Source organism: Clavelina lepadiformis, chromosome 1 (genome assembly GCF_947623445.1).
Source record: "Clavelina lepadiformis chromosome 1, kaClaLepa1.1, whole genome shotgun sequence".
Lineage (NCBI taxonomy): Eukaryota > Metazoa > Chordata > Ascidiacea > Aplousobranchia > Clavelinidae > Clavelina > Clavelina lepadiformis.
The window spans coordinates 25659255-25671592 of record NC_135240.1 but is presented as its reverse complement, the minus strand read 5'-3'; the positions used below and the strand labels follow the sequence as shown (position 1 = coordinate 25671592).

The window sequence follows — 12338 nt, the reverse complement described above, 5'->3', positions numbered from 1 at the left end:
TAAGGCCACATTGTGAAATAAAAAATATTTTTTCTTTTGATTGTCAAGCGTATCCATGCCTAAGAAAATTGCCAAACTGAAATTTTGTGTGATTGGTGAAGTTAATTGTTTTTACATATTTTTCAGTTTTCAAAGCAACGATTTTACTACACGCTGCTTTGGAACGGATGCTATTCTTAAGTTCAGCTGAACGGAGTTCAGATGGTACCGGATTGAAACATGACCAGCTGGCCTTGCTTTCATGGTTTACCTTTTTAATTCATGCTTTAACGGTTTTGTTGGATGATATATTGTAAAACGTGTTGAGCACGGTCATTAATCGTGTTCGTCTGGCGTAAAAACTTGTGGAATGTTTGTATTTTCAAACTCAATTAATCTTTGACAACGGAAATTATATGTCTTTGTTTAAATCAATCATTACTAGGTTTAAAAAAAAATTTGATTTATATGTTCAATATTACTAAACATTAAGCACACATTAAAAAGAGGAATTATGGCAAGTTTTTATCATTGATGCAGCCGACGTTGACTCTTGTACAAACGTAATTGTTTGCAGAGCACAAATGCTTTGATTAATTGATCAGAAACAGCAGACTACCTGGTATATGTGTAAATGCGGTGATGAAGTGCGTGCTTACCGTATATATGCTTACATTGCCTACCATATATGCGTATATACAGTACCTAAAGCGTATATACGCGAAGTTTAACGAGTGGAAATTTTTCACAAAAAATCAGCAAAGTAAGATTGGAAGTATACGAAGAAAAGTATCTGCCTCTCACCTAACTTATTTGAATGAAACCCTGTTATACTTATCTTTACGATCATTCAAAAGTAACGTCAGCTTGATTGCGACCATAGCAGGTACATAAAGTACAGTATGGTACTGTATTTGACAAAAACAGTTTTGAAATTCAGAGCAACAGAAAACATCAGTTTGAAAATAGAGGAATATAACGCAATGGAACTTTATAATATCATCAATATCTACCTATGCAGCAGGTGGCTATATTTAGCTGCCAGCAGTTTGAAAGATTTCAAGTGGTCAGCACAATATAACATTTCAGGTACATCGCTACACTTGTGACAAAGTTAGTCAGGAAGACTTTACGGTTATAGGAATTCATTCTAAGTTCAAAATTTATCTAGTGTTCAGAACGCAGGAAACGAAATATATGTCATGTAGATTTCAAAAGTAAATATTTGAATCATCGGAAGGTATCTATAGTTTGTGATGAGGCATGCTGCTAGTATTACCCTTTCCTTTTTCAAAAGGCGTTGGGGCACTTTTCATTTTCATTAACTTTTAACATCCAGGTCGTACCGTCGTGTCATGTATCATGTGGTTTGGGACGGCCAAGTCGTGTCACAAAAGAAATATTCCGAAAGTAACAAGTCACTTTCAAATAAATTCAAGTAAAACTTAGTGTCTCACACAACATTTAACGCAATGTTACTTGAAACGTAAGAGTTTCTCTCCAATAAAGGTATATTATCGGTACAGAATTTGTTATATATTTTTATATAAACCTGCCTTGTTTAAAAATCAAAACGTTCATGTCATTTTTCTGGAGAAGGGACTTGTTTGTCTGTGTGTGGTTTACACTCACCCAAGCTCAAGGTAAGTCACAAAGAAACAGCCAAGGTTGCTCATTTTTTTAATATGCTTGCTTTAGATTGCAACATAATGACGAAATTGTTGAATAGAGAATTCGTGTAGCAAACAACGTTCTCTGCAATGGCTTAGTTAATCACAATATAAGCAGACTGTTTTCGGTAGCCATGTCAGACAACGTATGTTCATTAATCACCAGATGTGCCAATAGAATGTATCAGCATTCGTCTCTCATTCATGTTGCAAATTTATTTTATTTCACAATTCGTTGTTATAATTATTATAATAAATAATATAATATTATCATTATTATTATGCTGAAAAAGTATTTTAAGATGAAAGTTGAAAACTTGAAATTAGATGTTGATGTAATGTTTTCAGAGAGGGTGATATAACCCAAAAAATAATCAAAAAAATATGGTTTAGTTCGTTTCTAGCCATTGTATTTTCAAAAAAGTATATTTATCTTTACCGTAGTTCACAAAATTTGCTGCTTCATTTAACATCCAGCTTATTAAACTCGACCTCTTTACTAAAGCGTATAAAAAAGCTGTAAATGCATGTAATTTGTTTGGTGACAAAAGTTAAGAGATATTATTTTACAAGATTGTTTGCGCTTATGATTTTACTGCATTACTGATTAATTATTTATGAAGCAGCATTTTATTGTTAATGACGAGACTAATTGCGCTCAGCATACTTTCATTAATCTTGTATCGTTTATCATCATTTATAAAGTTCTATGCTTCATCAAATTATAACATATGAGTTTATGCTTTAGTCTTTTATCACTATCTGCTGGTGGTACGAAGTTTCACTGATGATTCGCCTATTCGAATCTGTTACAGTCAACTACTAAAAACGTTCAAACCTTAATTGTAAACGAAAGGTAGAAGCAAGCGGCTGCACGTAAAACTGTACCAAATAATATACGATGCCACAATGGTGACGAGTCTTGTCTCACGTTGTCATCTTGCCTGATTGTCATTTTTACGATTCTCTTTGGGTGAAGACGAGGCGAGGTCCAGACCCACCCACATATGTAGTCATCTGTAGTCATTGTTTTTATGCTTACAACAATAAAAGTTTTTCTTTAGCAAAGTGGTAAAATATTCTTCGAGTTTAAAAACGCAAAAGATTTCTTCACCCATGCGTGCTTCAGTTGAAATGGTTATCTTTGCCGTTGTTCTCTGAAATATTTTGATATCTAAGATGGTCGTTTGCTTTTCCGGTTAATTCTTTTAAAACAAGTGTTTTATTATTATCAGTTTAATAAAAACTATTGTTATTCATTCCAGATTGCAAATTCCCCCCGCCTGTGAAAAACGCCAACATCTTTCCAACTTCAACAAAAGACGGTGCCCAGGCGGATTACTTTTGTGATCCTGGATTTTATACTTTCGATTCAACGTCAATCATCTGCTTTCAAGGAGAATGGAGAAATTCAATATTGCGCAGCCAGACATGGTTGATTTTGCCTTTATCTGAAGTAGAAGGAAAGTTGTTTCTACCTACTTGCGCGAAACCAATTGCCGGTGAAGTTTATACTCAAAATATGTGGTTTTAAAATATTGTCATTGAAAGTCATCATAAATCAAAGTCATACAAATTAAAATCCACAAGTATTCGATCAGGATGCGGGAATCCGCCACTTTTAACAAATGGAGCACATGTGGCTGAAAATCCACCGAATTTTAAACATGTTCTTGGCGCAAAGATTACTTACATTTGTATTGATGGTTTTCATCTCAACGCGCCTGAGGGGGCAGAAAGCATTTGTCTAGGTGGAAACAGATGGAGTTTAAACCAAACTGACTCAGAAAGTTTTCCTATATGTGAACCAGGTTAATGTTTAAACACTTAAATTATGACGAAGAAGGAAATTGAACTACATACTATAGTTTAATCGCATATTATAAATCAACAATAAGTTATTTCCGCGTTGTTCTCAGTTTGCGAACATCCTCCCAAAGCAAGAAACGCAACAGTTCGAGTATTTCCAACAACTGAACAATCAATTGCTCAATATATTTGCGATGAAGGATTATCCACCAACGACATAACAACGTTTACTTGCAGCAGAAATGGAATTATTGCGTCCTGGAACATAACGCAAGTGCCGGAATGTAATGTTTCAGAAACAGGTCAACTTTGTGCAGTATGGTGTCGTTTTGTATGGTATTGACACAAGCAGTAAATCTGTCAGTTGTAATCCAGCCGCCAAGAGAAGCTTCACAAACTATATTGTAAAGATAGGGCAATTCTTTGGAAAAGCAAATTGTTTGGACCATATTTTGTCTATATTTTACCTCTTTTAACGCGCATAATTCAAATTATAGGTTGCGGCAACCCACCGTTTATCAAACATGGGTACGCCGAACAAAGTCCTCCATTTAACGAAGGCGAGGTTGTGACGTACCAATGCTTTCACGGATATGAACTGATTGTGGTTGACAGTTCTCAAATTATATGCCGTGGGTCATGGATCACTGCGTCGGGATCACGGAAGTTTCCTTACTGTCGACCCGGTATAAAAACATATATTAATTTAAGAGCAAAATGTGAGATATATGGAATAATTGGAGACATTACATCAATTCATACATCAGTTCAAGTACTAGGTTTTTATACAACGTATGCAGCCGGATGTATGAATTCAATCTCTGTAGTTTATAATTTTACCAGGATGTCTTCCAGATTCTGCCGTTCGCTCCAGAGTATAATGTTTTCTTCTGTAGTTTGCTTTTCTGTGCGAAGACCACCAGCTAACGGGTTGTTTATTATCGATGAAACTGTTCGGAACAAAGACGGAATATCTTACTCAAATGGAACAACCATCTTCTTTAAATGTCAGACTGGATATCGCGTGGTAAGAGATGCCACTCTTACATGTGTTGATGGAGTTTGGAGTTGGACAGTGAAAGGAAAATTGACGAAAATAGTGCCACTATGCTACCGAGGTACAAAGACAAGGCAACGTTTCTTGTTAATATTTAAAACAACATACAGTATATTCGTAATGAATGTTTATTTGACTTTATTGAAAACCACATCGCAAAAATAATTGTTAAAACTAAAAGTTTTCAATAAGTTTTCAATTACATTTGTAGATTGCGGTCCACCGCCAAAAGTTTCAAATGCCTCTGTTATCGCTCTGGCAACGGTGGAAACATGGGTGGCTAGATATGTCTGTGAACCTAGATTCACTCTATTCGGTTCTTCGTCCGTAGTGTGTAACAGTAGTGGTAAATGGAACCCAAATGGGCAACAAGAATCATTTCCAATATGTATCAATACACATTCAGGTAAATGATTGGTTCTACAAACCTTGAAAGGTTCATTTCTCTTACAACTGAAGAACAACTTATACTAGTTAAAACTCTGATCATCGCATTTGCTTGTCTATAACATATATACCTATATACCTATATAGGCTGCGGCGATCCACCTTCTTTGGTAAATGGTGAGTTATTTTTTGACGACCCACGTACCAACAATACCATCACGTATTATTGCAGTGTTTCTTTTGCATTGTTTGCTCCTAGTGGGGCCATTAGCAATTGCATGGCAAACAATACTTGGAGTTTGAAACCAGGTTCTGAAGACTTTCCTATTTGCAGGAGAGGTAATTGCTGTAGTTTACTTCACACAAATTTTCGCGGTAGGTTTCCTTGTGATTTGCTTTAGTTGCTAAAGTGTATAGCATATACTGTATAAAATGAAATTCTGCCTATGCTCAGGATGTGTACAATCGCCTCCAGAACCAATTTTTCCTTTGGAAATTATTAGCAGACCGATCCGGAATTATTTTGGTTACACATTTGGGGTATTCGCAACGTATCATTGCAGCAAAGGGATTCTTGTTGGGAATTCAAACCTAACTTGCAATGATGGATTGTGGATCCCTGAACTTCCCACTTGTGTGCAATGTATTTAAAAATTAGTGTTAAATGTATGGTGCAAATTTTACTAAAAGTTATGCATAAGTTAAATAAGAATTTTACTTATATCGTAATAACGTTACTGTTCTTTTTCATTTGAAGCTTTGTTATTCGGTTACGTATGACTAAATTCAACTTTGGAATGGTGGAAGTTAACTAAATATGCCAAACGTTTGTGATAAGCACAGTTAACAAAGAGATATTCATAGTTTGATTGGTATAACTGAAAAAATAATTTTTTTCAAACAGGACTGTTCTTCTTCTTGTGGAGTGTAATATTTGAATGATAGAATGTCAATAATATAAATATATTTGGCAAAACCCACTGAGAAAAGAAAATACATGATCGTTAAAAAACCAGAGTCACGTGATAATAAATTTTCCGTGTGGTGGTTATGTTACAACCTTTTGATGAAAAACTATTGATGTATTCCATTATTTTAAACATATTAGTTTTTAGTTATACAAATAAAGAAAAACCTTTTTTGCGTTAGTTGTGCTTAAAGCAATGGCTTGATATTGACTAAACTTTATTTGCAATCGATCCAATGACTTCAGGAAATGACTTAGCAATGATTTACGTACGACAACCTTACTAACGTCAACTACAGATATTAAGGGATTAGTCTCAGCTTTGGCAATATGTATGCATGTATATAGACTGTCGGGCGCCACCACTTGTATCCAACGCAAACATCAGGCCAATGTCAATTTCAGAAGCACAAAGTTATGAGTATGTGTGTGAACCAGGATATTTTACCAACAACTCAACTACAATGACTTGCTTGGAAAATGGGTCCTGGAGTTTGAGCAGACTTCCCACATGCAACAAGCCGACATCAAGTAAAACTAATTCTATCATTTTTGCTTCTTTCAAATATTTCCGTTATTGGTTAAACAGCATCGAACTTGGTGGTACCGTTTTCGATTAACGTCATTGGACACTCTTGATCTCCAGTTAAAGCTATGACTTTGCTAATAAGTTATTTCCATTGCTATAAGTAACATATCCCAAATGATCCTAGGCCACGTGTTATTCTAGTTTGCAACTAATCGCAACAATGTAAATGCAGGATGCGGGAACCCACAGACTTTACACAATGGTGTTTTCTCTGGGGAAGCCCCCTTTGACCAAGGCACTTCTATAACATACCGATGCAATGATGACTTTGAGATGGTTGCTCCAAATGGTCCAGTGAGTATTTGCCAAGCTGGTAACAAGTGGAGTCTGGAGTTACATTCTCCAAGCAGTGTACCGGAATGTCGACCAGGTTTTTATGTGTTCATCATGTTTAAAATGTGGGGTATATATAGTTGAAAAGAGTCAATGCGTTTAGATGACATTTAAAGGAATTTTTGTGCATTTGACGGCTGTAATATTCAAGTACCACACCCCAAGCATTTTTTCTGCCACATACTTTTTTGCCGTGAAAACGACGCAACCACATTAATTTTGTTTTTACCCATTTCTCTGTTGTTAGTTTGCAAAAGTAAACCTCCAGTAGCGGACGAAAGTGTCCTTATCTTGAATCAACCCGTTTCAAGTAAAAACGGGTTTTTCTCTTGGGGATCCACAATAATTTATGGTTGCGAAAGAGGGTCTGAAAGTCCTTTTTTTGACGCTCGTGTCCGCACATGCATTGGATATGGCTGGTATCCCGATACAGGACCGTTTCGTTGTCTGAAAGGTATATACTTTTTCTGGAAATTTTAGTCCACATTTACTTCTTTAAAGTTATTTAAAAAAAAACAAAGAATACCGTGTTGTTTATAATAGTTGAATTTGTTTTGCAAGGAGAAACGTACGCACTCATTCCAGACCGATACACATTTTACGGACCACGAACAAAGTTAGGTGAGTCGGGAAAAGCAATTCCACCGGAAAGAAATTTTTCTGCTACAAACATAACCAACCGTGCCTTCAACGAAACCAGTTTTGTTCCTATTACAAGTGTCTGTGGATATCCAGGATTTTGTGTTGGAACTCCTTTCGAAATTTATCAAAACTGTTCAAACCAAACCTTGTTTGAATGTGAAGCCTGTGGGGTTGACAAAGCAGTCATATTTCTTTGTTTTGTCCTGTTGTTTGGTTTGGCGATTTGCTTCAGCAACGCTTTGGTGATATGGATAGGATTAAAACGCCTCAAACGTAGAAAAGCGACTAAAGTGGACATTTGCAAAACTTCTCTTGCAATAGCTGACATTCTAACTGGTGACAACATAGTATATAACCATCTTCGTATAAAACTCTAAATTGAACAAAAGTTAATTTAATAATTTTATAGATTCTGAAAAAAAGATTTTTAATATTTTCATTTGAGGTTCTATATCATTTTTCCTTAAGTTTTTTATGTGCAAATATTGCAGGTATACAAATCTTAGTAGTTGTGACCTACAACTTTAATTGGTCGATGAATTCAACTGCAGTTGAACTCAGCGACCTGCAGTCGACGTTGCGCTCTTCAACACAGGCTTATGTCGGAGGAATCTTTTTCTTTTTTGCAATTTCATCTTCGCTTTATCATCTAGTTTACATGGGCGGCGAAAGATTGTACGCAGTTGTAAAGCCCATACGCTACAAGTGGCAAACAAAAATGAAAGTTTACGTAGGCATTAGCTTTGTATGGATCCTGTCATTGCTGAGCGCAACAGTTCCAGGTAGCACAAGTGATATCCAAAAATCTCGTTTGTTCTTAACTAAAAGTACGATCAATACAGAAGAATTACAGTTTTTCTAGTTTTTTAGGTTCTTGATTTCTATTTCAGCTTGGTTTCCTGGTCAGTTTGTTTACACCTACTTGGCATCAACCTTCCTTTACTATCCAGCGCTTCGCGAAACTTCTTCCAATATAGATTATTCATCGGCAATTGCTTTCATGATAATATTTCATTTTCTGCCTTTTGCCTTACTCGTGAGTTAGTTTTCCTAAGTAGTGGCGTAATTATATACTTTAAAATATCTTGCTTTAAATCATTATTTACTACAGAAGAGCGTGTTTATCGAGCTGTGATATGAAAAGTATATGAAAAATTTTTCAATTATTCAGACAGCTTCCTGTTTAACTACAGCAGCGTTCGTGTACAATTCCGGTAAACGAGCAAACAAGCCAACCATTGGTCAACGTGTGGCTTCGCATAATTACAAACGCAAGTTGTCTGTTATGAAGACCATCGCAATCATGCAGACTGGATTTACAATTACTTTAAGTATGCGAGCTAAGTTTTATTCCAACCTTGATTGTTTACTCAAATCTCAGGCTTGTCCATGGGACATTTTTTTCTGTCCCATCCCATGCTATCCCATAGCAATTCATGCCTGTCCCATCCCATCCCATCCCATGGGATGGCCATCAAAATACAATTCAATAAATGTTATTAAATTTATGGAAATTTAAGTCTAATGTCTATTAGAATTGACTACATGTACAAAGAGAGATACAAAACGACAAAATTTATTGACTTTGTTAACTTTAAAGTTCAGAAAAGTTGTCTATCTATGACAATTTATTATCATTGGTACTCATATTATCATATCATTGGTACTCATGGGAATTGCAATTCGTGCTGTTCCATCCCATCCCATCCCATGGGACATTTCCCATGGACAAGCCTATCAAATATTCTTATTTGAGTGGATATATATTTTGTCATACTTTGCTTGCTTGACCATGTAACGTCATTCAATTTAAGCTGAATTGTCTAATCTCTATAAAGCATTATATGTTCTCGATCTGTAGTTCCAATACTTATCGCAAATTCGCTTTTCTATTCTGGTCACTTGGATTGCAACAACATCGCACAACCTTACATGATTTGCTTTTATTTTAGCATGACAAACAGGTGAATTCATCGAATGCAAATCTTGCGCACAATACATTAAAAAAAATGTTTTGGCAAATCTTGTAGCCGAACTTATTTCTAACAACACTCTTTTTAGAAGATATGCTTTGTTTCAGCTTAGTCAACTTCATCGTGTACAGCACAAGGGATCGCAATTTTCGAGACGAAGTCGTGGATATTTTCAGACCTGGCTACTTAAAAAAGCTGGCAGTACCGTCTTCAGCAGGCCGTACACCTGCTAAAGCATACCCCCGCAAGTAATGGACCGGATTCAAGAAACGTGTTCCACTAAAAGCAAACTACAAAACCATCCGAGCAGCAAGCTATAAGCTTTAATAAAAGGAAAATTACTTTATAACTGATGTGTTTCGAACTTTTTACTTTTATTAAGATCTACACCATCACTTTACTATTTGCTAACTTATTGCTTTTTCAAAATGTTAAGTGCGTCATGGTGATTTTTGTCAAAACTAAAACTCATTTCACGAAAAATATTTGTTGGCTATAATATAAGATACGCCAGTACGAATCATTAGCAAAGTTAAAAAAGCATATGTTTCTTATGATTTTACTGTGGACGAAAACTTGTGCATAAACTCTATGTTATAAGACGTCTTATTAAAACCTGTAAGATAAAAAAATGCAAAAATAAACAATAAAAACCAGAAAAACAAGAAGTTTTTACAGCACGCGGGAATATCTGCGGAGGAATTTCTTATAGTTTTAGTTGTTTTAGGCAATTTTAGTCACAACCATTTTGCCTGTTTGCTAAAAGGTAACAGAGTCAAGAATTAAGGATTTCCTTTCTGTGAAAAACTTTTAATTTAATCAACGTTTGTTGACCGTAACATCAAATCTGTTATTCTTTTACTGCTATGATGTACTGTACAGTTAACTAATTCGTTTCAGTCATCAAAACGTCAGTCAAACGTTTACCATATCTTTCATTGGAAAAGCGTTTTGTTTGGTGTAGCTTGAAAAGTACACGTTTTAGTTACACGTTTTAGTTACACGTTTTAGTTACACGTTTAAGTATCGGTAAAACGCAGTAAGAACTATAAACTTTCTCGTAACGAGGACATACACCGCTATGTTTTCCCAAACAAACTGAGTGCATTTGGTTCTGAGATTGTTGCAGAATGGCCGGTTGCCTATGAATTTGAGTGATGCATACCAATTATGCCTAATGCTTATTATGGGCAAACCTATACTGGCTGAGGTCAACTTAGATAACAAAAAAGATATAATCAATAACCACTTGAACCTTTCCGTTACGTTTAAAGTTTCCAAATATCTGATTTATTTCAAGCTTTGACAAATCAAAATATGTTCTATTTGATAGAGTTTCACGCAGAAATCGAAACTCCTTGTGATAGACTTATCGAAAGTTTTATCGTCGATCAAGTACACAATCGAAGTTCTTAAAATTCAGTTTTTAAAGTTTTTTGGCTCCTGTGAGTTATGCAAAACCTAAGCATTTGTTTCTGCCCGATTTATAGTTTGATGTTATATATTACAGTTCTATAATATTATTTTACCTATACAATTATAGATGGTGACCGTAAAAAGGTTGGTTTTTGATTTGCACGCTATATAAAAGAAATAACAAAAAAGTTAGAAAAATTCTAAAACCGCGTAAAGAGCAAAAGCGGTCACATGTCATAGCCTACGTTGTTGACATACGTCGCTTGATATGCTACCAGACGTTATGCAATGCTGTGTAATGCATGGTTATATGTTTATATGTAAAAGATTTCTAAAGGAAAACGTGATTAGTCGCATATTCACGTGGCGCAATTTTTACGTCAGGTTTTATTAGTTTAAATGAGTGTAGTCTGTGTATAAAAATCAGTTTTTTTTCTCTAAGAATTCATTCGATGACTGTGGTTCACTTCCGTAATTGCTTGGAAAGGTGGAAAACTAGTCAGAGTGTGTAGAACACCGAGAATACTTCAGAATTTGTTGCAAAACATCAGTGAGATCTCTGCGCAGAGCTCGACAGATATACCATCTTATATCGGTACAATGCGGGCTCTACATTATGGGATGATTTTTACGTTTTTCACCACTTAAGCTGAAATTGGAGTTGTTTGCTTAGACTGTAGTTTACGTATGTAGTACAAAATTATTAAAGTATAAGTATTATACTAACAGTCCTACAGTATGACTATTAAAGAGTGTTTTTCTTTTTAAATCGGAGCAAAAACAAAACAAGATAGACAATGTAGAGCAGCCTGAGGAATCCGGCATCATGACAAGTAGTTTAAATGGATTAAACCCTGTTTTTCGATGAATACAGGAAGTTTGTCCTTTGTGCATTGAATTACGCACGTTTATGTAAAACGGCGAGGCTGCAATTAAAAGATCTGCACCTTGGTACAGCAGGTTTATATATACTGTATAAGTTATATATATATAGGCGTATATATAGGCTCACATCGAAATTTCACGTGAAATCTCTGAATGAAGGCTTGGGTTCGAATCCCGTTTTTGATACCACGTAAAAAACATGCAGAGATCACCGTTTAGCGCTACCAACAATTCTGCGATTTAGTGGTATCTGCAATGGTAGACGGTTCTTATACGTGTCACTGAATGTTGGTTTGCCTGTGCAAGCTTTCTCGATATGTTTTACACGATCTCTTTCTTTGATTTCAAATTGCTGTAGCTAGGCTGTAATCGCCAGACATACCAAGAAATTAGAACGTATTTGAAAGCACGACTAAAGGACTAATACTCAGAACAAGAAAAATATACACAAAACGTTTAAACTATTTTAATTCCGCAAATGTTTGAGGCTTTATTTTACCCAAGAACAAACTCGGATAAATATAACTTACTTAACTAGTTATAAATAGGTACAAAAGAGCATGCCTTGTTCATTTCCTACAGTTAAAAATTCGTTTAGTTGTTATATGAGCGTTTTGGCTGATTCAGTAGA

The 12338-nt window shown here is 35.4% G+C and overlaps 1 protein-coding gene across 1 annotated transcript; it reads left to right on the top strand.

The window, feature by feature from the left end:
• Window positions 1–1489: 1489 nt before the first annotated feature.
• LOC143468463 (sushi, von Willebrand factor type A, EGF and pentraxin domain-containing protein 1-like) lies at window positions 1490–10168 on the top strand. The gene is made up of 18 exons (XM_076965737.1): window positions 1490–1622; window positions 2915–3151; window positions 3251–3460; window positions 3569–3760; window positions 3956–4144; window positions 4355–4576; window positions 4727–4921; window positions 5050–5241; window positions 5357–5545; window positions 6218–6400; window positions 6631–6828; window positions 7039–7245; window positions 7353–7769; window positions 7925–8215; window positions 8324–8469; window positions 8605–8764; window positions 9295–9397; window positions 9514–10168. The coding sequence occupies exons 1-18, from the start codon at window positions 1559–1561 to the stop codon at window positions 9656–9658; spliced, it is 3540 nt and encodes a 1179-aa protein (XP_076821852.1). The 5' UTR covers window positions 1490–1558; the 3' UTR covers window positions 9659–10168.
• Window positions 10169–12338: the final 2170 nt, after the last annotated feature.